The following is a 15898-nucleotide window of genomic DNA, read 5'->3' as shown; positions in this document are numbered from 1 at the left end:
CGGCGCCTCATCAATTAGTTTTTTCAGGGTCTTCGGGACTGAGAGTTTGCCAAGAATAAAAAGCAGCAAAACCACCGCCACCCCCCGAACTTTCAGCTTTTCGTTTAACTTTTACGCAGGAAACAACAGGTTGCTGCAGAAACTAAAAATACGCCTAGTCGCCGCCAGCTGACAACAGACCGAGCTGCTTTAGAGAATGATGCTATTGGCTTGTAGTCACAGATCAGGAAGTGTCAGTACACAATTTTTTACACATAAATTGGACGGACAATGTTGTATTCTTTACTCAGTGCTGGGTCGTAGCCAGGTATCAGACTAGGCTGGCAGCGAGATCCGCCAGAACTTGCTCTTTGCGCCGTTAACATGAGGAGCTCAGGTAGGAGCGGGGTTACTGAATCGTTCTCCGACTTTCTTGTTTGATGAATTGTCCTTACTGAGTAACCAGAATCGTTTCTCACTCCGAACACAGCTGATATTCGATTGTACAACTGCATGTCAGATCGTTCGATACTGTTTAAGTGAAGAATTGTATCATGATGAAAAATGCTACTTTTAATTTTATAGATAATGGGTTTTTACACCGATTGCTCAGAGAAAGAAAATAACTTCATTTAATTTCTCCCGGATTTTATGCAGTAAATTGTGTGTCCGACCACGTTTGAAAAGAAAATGAATCGCTAATGTTGTTTGATATGGGATTCCTAAATACAACTAACATACATTCTGATGGTGCTTTTGAAAGTACTTTTGAAGTTCTGTCGTCACCAACATCTTTAGTCAAGAGAGATGTTTTTCTTAGGGGGAACATTCTCATCACACAGACGGAGACCAAGAATATTGCTGTCTCAACAGTAGACAAGTTCAAACTGAACGAGCATCAATATGCAAGAGAATTAAAACGATCAGAAGGCGATAGCTACAATGTGTTGATTTAACTGAAGGGCAAGAGGCTGTGTTGAAGTTGAAACCCATAAGAGTGGTCTGGTCCGTATAGGTGCTGTAAAGTTCTATGCAACGCTTAAGACCTCATCCAAGTCTGTGTTTCCATTAGGACACTGAGCAATGATCATTGTGGTTTGAGTCTGCCAGTATATTTGAGTGAGAGTTTTAGTTACCCAGACTGTTCTGTAATTTTTGTGATTGGCTTAGTGTATATTACATTGATTAATGGTCATACAGCACAGAAACAGACCCTTCAGTTCATCTTATCCTTGCCAACCAGATATCCTAAACTCATCTAGTCCCATTTGCCAGCATTTGGCCTATATCCCTCTAAACCCTTCCTTTTCATGTATCCATCCGCATGCCATTTAAATTTTGTATTATGCCAGCTCTTCTAGTAACTCATTCCCCTACACACACCACCCTCTGCAAGATTAAGTCTCTTTTTTTAAAAAAAAGCTTTCCCCCCTCACCTTAAACCTATGTCCTATAGTTTTGGACTCTCCACCCTGGGGAAAAGACCCTGGCAATTTACCTTATCCATACCCCTCATGATTTTATAAACCTCTATAAAGGACACCCTCCGCCTCCTCCATTCCAGGGGGAAAAAAGCCCCAGCATATTCAGAATCTCTTTATAGCTCCAAACCAGCAAGCTCCTTGTAAATCTTTTCTGAACCCTTTCTTTATTTTAGATATACTGTGTTTTAAAGAAAATTTTTCCCTCATTGATTTGCAAACACTCCCAGGCCAGATTGCACATCTCAATATTTAAAGGAGCAATTTCACAGATGAAACTCTTCATTTAATCCTTCAGTATGAGTGAACAGCAGATTTGATAGACATATTCAAAATCATGAGGCATCTAGACAAGGATAAAAACTCAGCATTAGTGAAAGGATTGAATACCACAAGGCATAGATTTGCAGTCATTGATGAAAGAAACAGAGGCAAATGACAAAAAAAAAGTTTTCATGCAGTGTATAATTAAGATTCGGAATGCAATACCTGTCAGAATGGTGAAGGCAGGTTCATTCAAAGCTTGTGAAACTGATTTGGATCATTATCTAAAAAGGAAACATTTGCAGAGTGATAGGAAAAAGCAAGGGAGCGGCACCAAGTCAATTGCTTCTTCAATGGCTAGCAGACATAGTGGATGAAATGGCCAGCTCCTAATACCATTGTGATTTTAACAGGGGACCCTTAGCCACTGCACTTTGGAGTTCCCTCAATGTCAAGTTCTGACAGATGTAGTGCCCAGAGGGCAGGAAGAGACAGATCTGTTTTTGAAAGTATACAACCTGATTATTGCTGGAAAGAAGAAAATAGATTTTGGCAAAGCTTTTCATGTGCTACCAGGATAATTAACAAGAAATACTCATATAAAGGGAAAATAACATTTATACTTTTTAAGAAATGAGTGCTGATCAGTTGGCAAATGAATACTGATAGAATCTGTCTCTGATTGCCATGTCTCTCAGCTTTCTGATCTTTGGAAGAAAACCTGTGCTTCACCTGTGAAGTGCAAGAATTTCCAGCTGACAACTAATACACCTTCACCATTAATGCACCTGTGTGTGAGCTTCTATAAAATGGACATCTGTGTACAACTGACAGAAAGAACCTCAACTAGATATTTGCTCACTGGACTCTCTAATCCATGTGAACTAATTATGATAGCTTTGACTTTGAGAGTTTGAACTTTTAACTTCTTCCCATTAATTTCTCTTTTCTTTCTTTTAATTATTTATGGATGTGTGTCACAAGCTATTTCCTTGAATTCAGTCATAAGTGCTACTTTGTTTTATCCTAAAGGATTTATTGTGGATCACTGTTAATTGGATTTTCCGACTAGATTTGGATAAATATGTCCTTATGTTCCTTTTTAATGTTGAGAAGGAAAGTAAGAGAAGAAAATTTAAAGCCAATCTTCTTATGGACAGAAGAGAACAATATAAATGATTCAATTCACCCCTTTTTGTCTGTAATACAGAATATATTAATAATTGCCACACCACTAACTTTAAGAATTAGTTATTTCTCAAAATAGCTTTTGCCATCTACCACTGATGTCATTGACTGAATTTAAAGTCTGTCGTGCAATTAAGTACTGAACAAAGAAACACTCCTTAGTGTTCACATGATATAATTTTAGTTTTACTAAGTAATTTAAGTTTTTATGCAAATAAAATACACATTTTTTCCATTATGCCAAGTATCAGTAATTGTGCAGCAGTCATTGAGAATAAGTATCAGTTGGTTCAATTGGTAGCACTGTTATCTTTGAATCAGACGATTGTGGTTCAGCTATGAAGAGCACTTTGTAAGCAGCTTCCTTTCTGATTAAATACTCAATAGATATCATGTGATAGTTGTAAAAGATCCTGTAGCAATGTCTGCAGAAACACAAGAAGCCATTATCTACCCCTCACCTGAAAATGTAGGCAAGGCTTTGGTTAAGCCAACCGATTCCTGAAGAAGGGCTCATGCCCGAAACGTCGATTCTCCTGCTCCTTGGATGCTGCCTGACCTGCTGCGCTTTTCCAGCAACACATTTTCAGCTCCGATCTCCAGCATCTGCAGTCCTCACTTTCTCCTCGAAGATTTTAACCTACTGCGAATCCTCTTGCAAGGATGCCTTTCTTGAAGAAGCTCTCTTCTCCCTCTACAAGGATTTCAGTGAGTCCCTCTCTCACTGCACACCCCAGGTCATCTCCTCTACCCAGAAGCTCTTCAGCCACGTTTTCAAACAGACTCGCTACAACAGCCACATCTCCTTCCTCAGCACCTGCCTACAGAACTGACCATTCCTGAAGAAGGGCTCATGCCCGAAACGTCAATTCTCCTGCTCCTTGGATGCTGCCTGACCTGCTGCGCTTTTCCAGCAACACATTTTCAGCTCTTAAGCCAACAACCCCCTAGTTATAGATCCTCCAACTGACCTCTTGGCAATGGAGTACTATCTCCGTACAGATCTTGCAAAAGTACAGCACACCCTCAGTACTGACCGTCCACCAGTGTAGTCCTAGTTTAGTATTAACAATCTGACAGTGCAGCACTCCCTCGGTACTGATCCTGCAACAACACACTGTTCCCTCCATGCAGGTCTCCTGACAGTGCAGCACTCCCTCAGCAATGATCCTCCAACAATACAGAATGGCATTTACTTGGTCCTGACTTTCTGACAGTGCAGTACTCCCTCGGTACTAAACCTTCAACACTGCAGTGCTACCTCGGTATTGCCCTTCTGTCAGTGAAATGCTCCTCCCTTCATACTGACCCTCTAACAGTGCAGCTCTGCATCAGTACTGATGCTTCAACAGTGCAGCATTCCCTCCATGTTAACCCTCTGACAATGCAGTGCTCCCTCAATACTGACCCCCCTCTCCCCCCCCAATAATGCAGTACTCCTTCACTGCTGAGCCTCTGACTATGTGGTGCTCCATTACTACTGATCCTCCAACAATGTGGCAATTCCCCAACATTGACCCTCCAAAAGTGCAGCATTCCATTTTTTGACCCTCTGATTGTGGAGTGTTCCACAGTTCTCTAGCTTGATTTGAGTTTATGGTCAAATCTCTAGGATGGGATTTGACCATGACTTTTTGACATAGTGGGCAGAATGACACCAACTGAACCACAGTCGACACTGATGAGAGAATCTCTTTTCATGAGTAAATTGCCAAGTATGAAATTGTGGTCCTGATTAGGGAGCTTATAGTGAAGGAACTCCTAGGGGGCAGTGACCATAATATGATAGGATTCACCTGCAATTTGAGAGGGAGAAGCTTGTATCAGATGTAATGATATTGCAGTCAAGTAAAGGTAACTATAAAGACATGAGGGAGGCCTTGATTGGAAGGGCAGCCAAGCAGCAAAGATGGTGGAGCAGCAATGGTAGGAGTTTCCATGGGTAATTCAGAGTGGAACTGCATCCCACAGAAAAAAGAAACATACTAAGGGGAGGATGAAGCAACCATGGCTCACAAAGGAAGTCAAGGATATACAAAAGCATACGATGTGAAGATCAGTGGGAAGCCTGAGAATTTGGAAACCTTACAAAGCCAACAGAAGATAACTAAAAAAGCAATAATGTGGGCGATTGAAATATGAGGTTAAGCTAACTAATAATATAAAATAAGATTGTAAGAATATAAAAGGTGAGAGAGAGAGACAAGAATGGACATTGGATCACTGGAAAATAAGGCTGGAGAAGTAGCAAGGGAGAACAAAGAAATGTGGAGGATTTGAATAAATACTTTGCATCAGTTTTCACAGTGCAAAGTACTAGCATTGTTGAAGGATTGACTGACTGGCAGAAGGCAGAGAATGGGCATAAAGGAGTCTTTTCAGGATGGTAGCCAGTGACTAATGGAATTCTCAGGCGTTGCATTGGGACTGCAGCTATTCATTTTATACATTGATGATCTGGATGAAGGAACTGAGGGCATTGGCGCTGAGTTTTCAGATGACACAAAGATAGGTGGAGGAACAGGTGGTGCTCAAGAGACGAGCAGGCTGCATCATGCCTGATGAAGGGCTTATGCCCGAAACAACAACTTTCCTGCCCTTTGGATTGTGCCAGGCCTGCTGTGCTTTTCCAGCACCACATTTTGCAGGTTCATTTTCTCCTAGGCTGCAGAAGGACTTGGACAGGCTAGGAGAGTGGGCAAAGTACTAGCAGATAGAATACATTGTAGGACAGTGTGAGGATATGCACTTTGGTAGGAAGAATAGAAGAGTATTTTCTAAATGGGGAAAGGCTTTGGAAATCTGAAGCACAAAGGGACTTAGGAGTCTTAGTTCACAATTTTCTTCAGGTTAATATGCAGATTCAGTTGACAATGAAGGCAAATGCAATGTTAGCATTCATTTCAAGAGGGCTAGAATACAACAGCACTATGGCAGATGTGGGTACTGCAGATGCTGGAGATTAGAGTCAAGATAAGAGTGTTGCTGGAAAAGCACAGCAGGTCAGGCAGTGTCCAAGGAGCAGGAAAATTGACGATTCGGACAAAAGCACTTCAGAAAGGCTTCGGATGCTGCCTGACCTGCTGTGCTTGTCCATCACCAGTCTAATCTTGACTACAACAGCAGTATGTTTTGCTGAGGCTGTATAAGGCCCTGGCCAGACTGCAATTTGAAAATTATGAGCAGTTTTTGGCTTTGTATCTAAAGAAAGATGTGTTGGCTTTGGATGGGGTGGAGGGCGGTTTACAAGAATGATCCCAGAGATAAAAGAATTGTTATAGGAGGAGCAGTTGAGGACTCTTGGTCTGTACTTAATAGAGCTCAGAAGAATGAGGGGGTGAATTGATTGAAATTTACAGAATACTGAGAGACCTAGACACAGTGGATGTGGAATAGATGTTTCCACTTGTAGGAGAGGCTAGGACCTGACAGCGCAGCTTCAGAGTGAAGGGAGGCTCCTTTTAAGCTGAGATTAGCAGGAATTTGTTCAAAGTTTGTGAGAAGATTTGTAGCTCGGGTGCTCGTTGCTGTGGTTCTGTTCGCCGAGCTGGAAGTTTTTGTTGCAAACGTTTCGTCCCCTGTCTAGGTGACATCCTCAGTGCTTGGGAGCCTCCTGTGAAGCGCTTCTGTGGTGTTTCCTCCGGCATTTATAGTGGCCTGTCCCTGCCGCTTCCGGTTGTCAGTTTCAGCTGTCCGCTGTAGTGGCCGGTATATTGGGTCCAGGTCGATGTGTTTGTTGATGGAGTTTGTGGATAAGTGCCATGCTTCTAGGAATTCCCTGGCTGTTCTTTGTTTGGCTTGCCCTATAATGGTAGTGTTGTCCCAGTCGAATTCATGTTGCTTGTCGTCTGCGTGTGTGGCTACTAGGGATAGCTGGTCATGTCGTTTCGTGGCTAGTTGGTGTTCATGGATGCGGATCGTTAGCTGTCTTCCTGTTTGTCCTATATAGTGTTTTGTGCAGTCCTTGCATGGGATTTTGTACACTACATTAGTTTTGCAAAACTAATGTAGTGTACAAAATCCCATGCAAGGACTGCACAAAACACTATATAGGACAAACAGGAAGACAGCTAACGATCCGCATCCATGAACACCAACTAGCCACGAAACGACATGACCAGCTATCCCTAGTAGCCACACACGCAGACGACAAGCAACATGAATTCGACTGGGACAACACTACCATTATAGGGCAAGCCAAACAAAGAACAGCCAGGGAATTCCTAGAAGCATGGCACTTATCCACAAACTCCATCAACAAACACATCGACCTGGACCCAATATATCGGCCACTACAGCGGACAGCTGAAACTGACAACTGGAAGCGGCAGGGACAGGCCACTATAAATGCCGGAGGAAACACCACAGAAGCGCTTCACAGGAGGCTCCCAAGCACTGAGGATGTCATCTAGACAGGGGACGAAACGTTTGCAACAAAAACTTCCAGCTTGGCGAACAGAACCACAGCAGGAATTTGTTCAGCCAGAGGGTAGTGAATCTGTGGAAATCATCGCTGCAGATAGCTATGGAGGTCAAGTCAATGAGTATATTTAAGACTGAGATTGATAGGGTCTTGGTTGGTAAAGGGATCAAGGGTTAAGGGGAGAAGGCAGGAGAATGGGGTTGAGAAACATATCAGCTGTGATTGAATGGCAGAGCAGATATGATGGGCCAGATGGCCTAATTCTGCTCCTATATCTTATGGTCTGTTTGCAACAGAGTATTATTTATTACCATCATTAAACTGTGCTTACTTTTTTCTATTAAAGAGGCCTCGAACAGAGACCTAGTAATCCTGTATGAAGAGGAAGCAGAAGAGTGGAGTGCATATTTGAAACAGATTTTCCTGGACCAATTAAATCCACAAAGTATCCACTGCTTTAAAGTCGGATGTCCCAATGATCTGAAAGTTGCAACTTCTAATCTGACTGCCTACAGATGCAAGTTCCTTGTGCTCACTCCTGGTTTCCTAACTGCACTGACAACCCCAAAGAGAATCCACCTCAGTAAGATTTTGCAACCTTCTGATGAAGTGGTGTTGTTGCTCTGCGGAGTACCGAATTCTGATGAATTCTACAAGCTACTGTCAGTACCAAGAGGGATCTATGAGCTCTCAAGCACTCAGAATGCTCAAGACTATCTGTCTGCTGTCATCAGCATCCTCAGTTCAGGTGAAGTCATGAAGTTTTTGGAATTTCGATTTGTTAAGTATTTATATTTGATATTTTCTCAATTGTTACACCAATATTGCCCTGTATGCTAATTTTAGACTTTAAAGAAAAGTAGGAAATGTTTAACAAAGAAGGATAATATGAATGGACATTTTGTTTTATTCATTTATGGGAAGTGAGTGTCACTGGCTGGTCAGCAATTATTGCCCATCCCTAGGTGCCCTTGAAAAGGTGGTGGTGAGCTGCTTTCCTGAACCGCTACAGTTCACCTGCTGTGGTTCGACCTACAATATCATTAAGGAGGAATTCTAAAATTTTAATCCAGCAACAGTGAAGGAATGGTGATATATTTCCAACTCAGGATAGTGAATGGCTGGAGGGGAATTGAAAATGGTGGTGTTCCCATGTATCTGCGGCCTTTATCATTCTAGATGAAAGTGTTTGTGGAAGGTGCTGTCTCAGGATTTTTGGTGAATTTCTGCACAGCATCTTGTAGATGGTACACACTGCTGCTACTGAGCGTCAGTGGTGGAGGGATTGGATGTTTGTGGATGTGGTACCAATGAAGCAGACTGCTTTGTCCTGGATATTGTCAAATGTCTTGAGTCCAAATAGTTCCACAGATGTAGAGGAAAGGATAGCAAAGATGATTCTGGATAGGAATGAGAGTAGCAGGGTAGTTGTTATCGGGTCTTTAACTTACCAAATATTGACCGAGAATACTATAGTTTGAGTACTTTAGATGGGTCAGTTTTTGTCCAATCTGTGCAGGAGGGTTTCCTGGCACAGTATGTAGACAGGCCAACAGGAGGCGAGGCTGCATTAGATTTGGTAATGGGTAATGAACACGTCCAGGTGTTAGATTTGGAGCTAGGTGAGCACTTTGGTGATAGTGACCACAATTCAGTTATGTCTACTTTTAGCAATAAGAAGGGATAGGTATATACCACAGAGCAAGAGTTAAGGCTGGAGGAAAGGCAATTATGATGCAGTTAGGCAAGATTTAGAATACATAGGATGGGGAAGGAAACTGCAGGGGATGTGCACAATTGAAATGTGGACGTTACCCAAGGAACAGCTACTGTGTCCTTGTTAAGTATGTACCTGTCAAGCAGGGAGGAAGTTGTCGAGTGAGGGAGCCATGGTTTACTAAAAAAATTGAATATCTTGTCAGGAGGAAGAAGAAGGCTTATGTTAGGATGAGACGTGAAGGCTCAGTTAGGGCATTTGAAAGTTACCAGTTAGCCAGGAAGGACCTAAATTGGGTAACTATTACAAACAACTGGTACAGGCATAATTGGATGAATGGCATCCTTCTATGTTCTTTCATTCTGACATTCGGTACTGTTTCAGAAACATTGTAAAACTACAGAACTTAACAGAACAAGAGCCTTTTTGGCACATCACAGCTGTGCTAACTCTTTGCAAATGTGATTTGGAAACTAATTCCACTTTTCTGCTCTTTACCAAATCTCTGAATCTTCCTCCACTTCAAATAATCATCCACCTTTTCCTCAAAACTTGTAAGACTCTACACATCTACTGTTCTTTGTGCAAAACTGAGTGCTGTATTAACGCTCTGCCCTCATTACCATCACTGGCAGTGTAAATAGTGATTCCTCCTTAAGAATGTCTGCAGTCAGACAGCTCAGGAACAGTCCTTCCCCTGTGCCTAACTTAGAATACACAGAAATATCCAGTGTGCATCAAAGAAACAGGCCATTTAGCCCAACCAATCAGTGTTGGTGTTTATGCTCCAAATATCTCTAATGGCTTGTTGGGTGACACTATGTGAATTGACTTGTCACATTTTACAGCATTAAGGGTACAAGCCAAGTGTCATCTATGGCATCTCTGCTCATTTTCATAAGTAAATCTTGAATTTGCATGATTGAGTGAACCTTTACTGCGAAATACCTAATTAAACATGAGCATGACTAGGAAGTAAAATAAAAATGCTGGAAATCATCTAACTGAAACACTAACTTTGATTCTGTCCACAGGTGCTTCCTAACCTGCCAAGCATTTGCAGCATTTTGTTTTTATTTCCAATTTCCAGTATTCACATTGTTTTCCTTTTTTGCGGGATTTCACCAGAAACCCTTTTGCGTGTATGGGTGATTGACTCCAAGTGCACTCTTCTGAATTTTTAGATGGATTTCAAATCTTATTTTGATATGTTGCTGACATAAAGCAGCACATTGGATAATGAAATACATAAGTGAATAGACGAGGTTTTTGGCAGTGAGATAATTCTTGTTGGTCTAAAATCCAGAATAAAAATAACATGTATCTTCATCACAATTTTATTAGAACTTAGTGACCAACTAACCTAACCCTGTCCTTGGGTCACACAGTAAGGATTTAGTCTGTTACAGATGTGCCAGTGAAAGGCACTCATTAAACACTAAAGAGACCAATATTATATCTCATCTCAGGTAGAAGAGAAACCAAGCCAGTCCTTGAACACTGTCCCCAACTCTGACCATCAAGAATTGATCCTCTCAACTGCTGATCAAATTTATCACTTTTAAAGAAAAGCCAGTTGTGGAGTTTCAGTTTGTGGAGTTGTAGGTACTGTCTGTCTTCATGCCAGGCCCACCATCGTGGACAATGCGAAATGTACTTCTTCAAATACTAAGGGGATAGAAGAGGGGAGAAAACAATAACCTGTTGTAAACAAACCTTCCTCATTCCCGGGTTTTTATCATTACTATGGTTACGGATGTTACTATGAGGATCGACACAGCGGGAAAAGTAAAATCCTTTTGTCTTTTTAATGTTAACCTCTAGCCACGTATTTCTACAAAATCTTTCAACTATCTTTAAATTAAACATTAATGAAAATCATATTTTGAGCACAATCTCCTGAAACCCAAGATCAAGCACCAAAAGTTTCATTAAGGTGCAGAACCACAATTAACTGGATCAAAACCAGACCCAGATACTCCTCCTCTTTTGCCTAAATAAAAGCAGAATAGGGCAGATACTGGAAATATGATATAGAAATAGAAAATGGTAGAGAAACTCAGTAGGTCTGGCAGAACCTATAGAGAAGGAAACTGAGGACAGAATCTTGTAGGGGTCTGAGTGATGAAGACTATGGTGAAAGTTATGGCAGATTTAGACAAGAAATCTGGTGAGACTGATGGAGACATTGGCAACATTTTGCTTTTGACAAATGGTGTGGCAAGTATGATAAAATGTGGCCCGAATTGGATGTCACAGACTTTTAGGGATTGTGTAGGTAATTAATGAGACGAGTTTGGTAAGAAACAGTGAGAAAACTTGTTAGATCTTGCAGCAGAAATCCCTCCATTAAAAACTTAATACAGCTCTGATTTAGCCAAAAAAAGTGAGATTCAGCCCAGAGTTAATGTTTCAGATCAGAAAGTCTGCAAATCTGAAGAAGAGTTTTATCAGACTTGAAAGTGCCAGTCTGTTTCTCACTCTGTTCTTATTCCAAAATCTGCCTTAATTCTGATTGAGCCATTCTTCTTCGGAGCGTACATCTTGATTTGCAAAGCTCGATCTGTAGAAAATTACGAAGTAAGTTTATTTGGATGGCATGGACTACGAATTGTCCCCTTGACTTTAGCAGAAGAGAAATTTAGAATATAGAACGGTACAGCAGAGTTCAAGCCCTTTGGTCTTTGATGTTGTGCTGACTTTTTATCCTCCTATAAGATCAAACTAACCTACATACCCTACATTTTACTATTAACCATGTGCCTATCCATGAGTCTCTTAAATGTTCCTAATATATCTGACTCTACTGCCACTGCCGCAGTGCATTCCACACAGCCACCACTCTCTGTGTAAAGAACCTACCTCTGACATCCACCTTAAACCTTTGTCTAATCACCTTAAAATTATGCCCCCTTGTGCTAGTCATTTCTGCCCTGGGAAAATGTCTCTGGCTATCCACTCTATCTATACCTGAAGAACAAGAGGAGGCAAGTCAGCCTCTCAAAATTGTTCCTTTATTAAGTTAGACTATGGCTGAACTGTATCTTCGGTCCCAGTACCTGACTAGTTTCTCTATTGATGTTAAATGGATCAAATAAATTACTCTTAATCTTTGAACAACTTAGGTAATAGGAACAATAGAAGAATGTTTGACCCCTGAATCTGCTCTGTTATTCAATGCCATCAGGTCTGATCATCGGCCAACTCCCTACTTTCCTTGATTCCCTAAAGGATCAAAAATCTGTCTGTCTCAGCCTTAAATGCATTTCCAAAGATTCACAGCCCTTTTCAGTGAAGAAATTTTTCCTCCTTTCAGTCTGAAAATGTTTGGCTGCTTGATCCAACCTGAAAACAAAAAATGAGAAGGTCCTCCCACAGTAAAAATAATATATTTGTAAAGCAATCTTCGTGACTTTAGGATGTTCCAAATAGTATTTTCAAAGTCAACTTAATGCTTTAGGAAAGATGACAGCCAACCTGCACACAGAAATAGTTCACAGAGGCTGATAAGTCATTTGTTTGCTTAGTTATGGTTGAGGAATAGATGTCAGGCAAAACTCTTCTGTTCCTCTTTCAAGTTTTTTTTATGAAACATTAAATTAACATCAGATATAAGGTGCCGCAAAATAACATCTGAAACACTGTAGTCCTCCTTCAAAGTTAACCCTCCGACGGTGCAGCACGTCCTCACTATGGTGTTGGTTAGTTCAATTGGCTGGCGGGCCAGTTTGCAATGCATAGTGATTCCAGTAGCATGGGTTCCATTTCCACTCTGGTTGAGATTACCATGAAAGGCTCTCCTTCTCAATCTCTCCCTTTGCCTGAAGCATGGTCACCCTTGGGTTAACCCACCACCAGTCATCTCTGTTTAATGTGAACATCCCCTATGATGTGATAAGATTATGTGACTTTACCTTTTATGACCATGGTAATTGCCTGCTGACTGCAAGGTGCTTTCTGATGTTACACTCAAACCTCAGACAAGGTTGTCCGGAAGATACAAAATATGGGGAAATAGACGGTGACATCTTGAAAAAATGTCCATATGACAGAGGAAGAGGGGTTGGATGTATTAAAACGCATAAAGATGGATAAATCCCCAGGACCTGTTCAAGTGTGCCCTACAACTCTGTGGGAAGCTAGGGAAGTAATTACTGGGCCCATTGCTGAGATATTTGGATCATCAATAGTGACCGGTGAGGTGCCAGTAAACTGGAGGTTGGTGCCACTATTTAAGAAAGGTGGTCAGGAAAAGCCAGGGAACTACAGACTGGTGAGCCTGACCATGGTGGTGGGCAAGTTATTGGAGGGAATCCTGAGGGACAGGATTTACATGTATTTGGATAGGCAAGGACTGATTAGGGATAGTCAACATGGCTTTGTGTGTGGGTAATCATATCTCACTAACTTGATTGAGCTTTTTGAAGAAGTAACAAAGAGGATTAATGAGGGAAGAGCGGTGGACATGATCTATATGGACTTCAACAAGGCATTCGACAAGGTTTCTCATGGTAGACTGGTTAGCAAGGTTAGATCACATGGAATACAGGGAGAACTAACCACTTGGATACAGAACTGGCTCGAAGGTAGAAGCGAGGGTGGTGGTGGAAGGTTGCTTTTCAAATTGGAAGCCTGTGACCAGTGGAGTGCCACAAGGATTAGTGGTGGGTCCACTGCTTCTCGTCAGTTATATAAACATGGAAGGTATAGTTAGTAAGTTTGCAGATGACACCAAAATTGGAGATGTAGTGGATAGCGAAGAAGGTTACCTTAGAGTTCAATGGAACCTTGATCAGGTGGGTCGATGGGCCAAGGAGTGGCAGATGGAGTTTGATTTAGATATATGTGAGGTGCTGCATTTTGGAAAGGCAAATCAGGGCAGGATTTATACACTTAATGGTAAGGTGCTGGCGATGTTGCTGAACATTATTCAACACTTATCCCCTCGAGACTGATTACTAAACTTGATGATCTTGAACTAAGCCCCACTTTCTGCAACTGAATCCTCAGTTTCCTGACCCACAGGCTATAATCCGTGAAGATTGGGGACAATATTTCATCATCACTAGCACTCGTACTCAGCACCTAGTGTACTCACAGTATACCCATAACTGTGTCGCCAAATACCAGACTAATGCCATTTACAAGTTCACTGATGACACCATCATAGTCGTTTGAATCTCAGATGGCGACGAAACAGACTACAGACAGGCAGTGGAAGACTTGGAAAAATGGTACACTGAGAACAACTTAGCTCTCAATGCCAGCAAAACCAAGGAACTCATTATTGACTTTCGATGGTATGTTACTCATGCCCCCCTACACATTAACAGCACAGAGGTGGAATGAGTGAAGAGTGTCAATCTCCTGGGAGTGATCATCCACAACCAGCTTTCTTGGACTCTTCATGTGGACGCACTGGTTACAAAGGCCCAACAACGTCTCTTCTTGCTCAGGCAGCTGAGGAAATTTGGCATGACGGTGAGTACCCTTGCCAACCTTTTATAGGTGGACCATCGAGAGCATTATATCTGGATGTATCACTACCTGGTATGGCAGAAGTGGGTACTGCAGATGCTGGAGATTTAGAGTTAAGATTAGAATGGTACTGGAAAAGGAATGAGGGCTTTTGCCTGAAACATCAATTTTCCTGCTCCTTGAATACTCCCTGACCTGCTGTACTTTTCCAGCACCACTCTAATCTCGACACTACTTGGTATGGCAACTGTGCCATTCAAGATCGGAGAGGGTTACAGAGAGTGGTGAGATTGGCCTAGACAATCATGAAGGCCAACCCCCCATCTATAGATCCATCTACCAGGCCCGCTGTCAAGAAAAGGCTACTAGGCATTCTCAACCTGGTAATGTTTTTTTTTACAACCTCTACCATCAGGGAGAACATACAGAAGGCTGAACACACGCATCAGCCGGTTTTGTAACAGTTTCTACTCTATTGTTGTTAGAATACTGAATGGACTCAAACTCTTAACATTCACCTGTACCTGTGTTTTGTTTTTGCTGCTGTTTACCTATCATTTACTATCTATGCGACTTAACTATGTGATCTGCCTGTATTGCTCGCAAGACAAAGCTTTTCACTGTGCCTTGGTACATGTGACAATCAATTCAATTCAAACAAAGAGACCTTGGAGTGCAAGTTCATAGTTCCTTGAAAGTGGGGTCTCAGGTAGATAGGATAGTGAAGATGGCGTTTGGTATGCTTTCCTTTATTGGTAAGAGTATTGAGTACAGGAGTTGGGAGGTCATGTTGCAGCTGTACGGGATATTGATTAGGCCACTTTTGGAATACTACATCCAATTCTGATCACCTTGCTATTGGAAAGATTATGTTAAACTTGAAAGGGTTCAGAAAAGATTTACAAGGATGTTGCCCACATTGGAGGATTTGAGCTATAGGGAGAGGCTGAATAGGCTTGGGCTGTTTTCCCTGGAGCGTCGGAGGCTGAGGGGGGTGACGTTATGGAGGTTTATGAAATCATGAGGGGCATGGGTAGTGTAAATAGACAAGGTCTTTTTCCTTGGGTGAAGGAGTCCAGAACTAGAGGGCATAGGTTTAAGGTGAGAGGGGAAAGATTTAAAAGGGACCTAAGGGGCAGCTTTTTCACACAGACGGTGGTATGTGTATGGAATGAGCTGTCAGAGGAAGTAGTGGGGGGAGCTGGTACAATTACAGCATTTAAAAGGCATCTGGGTGAGTACATGAATAGGAAGGGTCTCGAGGGATATGGGCAAAGTGCTGGCAAATGGGACTAGATTAATTTAGGACATCAGGCTGGCATGGACGAGTTGGACTGAAGGGTCTGTTTCAGTGCTGTACAACTGCAT

General features: G+C 41.9%; 1 protein-coding gene across 3 annotated transcripts in view; it reads left to right on the top strand.

The window, feature by feature from the left end:
- Nucleotides 1–229: 229 nt before the first annotated feature.
- The window catches only part of LOC122539545 (B-cell scaffold protein with ankyrin repeats-like), a 305708-nt gene continuing 290039 nt past the window's right edge, over nt 230–15898 (top strand). For 2 of the 3 annotated variants that reach the window (XM_087979861.1, XM_043674515.2), the window contains exons 1-2: nt 230–376; nt 7682–8083. In XM_087979861.1, coding sequence (XP_087835987.1) covers nt 364–376; nt 7682–8083 — 415 coding nt within the window. In that variant the 5' untranslated portion in view covers nt 230–363. The remainder of the gene's footprint in view (nt 377–7681; nt 8084–15898) is intronic. The other variant, XM_087979862.1, reaches the window with a different exon arrangement.

Source organism: Chiloscyllium plagiosum, unplaced genomic scaffold, assembly GCF_037043375.1.
Source record: "Chiloscyllium plagiosum isolate Xiang-an unplaced genomic scaffold, Cpla_swu_hap1 HiC_scaffold_36, whole genome shotgun sequence".
Classification (NCBI taxonomy): domain Eukaryota; kingdom Metazoa; phylum Chordata; class Chondrichthyes; order Orectolobiformes; family Hemiscylliidae; genus Chiloscyllium; species Chiloscyllium plagiosum.
This window is presented reverse-complemented; position numbering and strand designations above follow the sequence as displayed.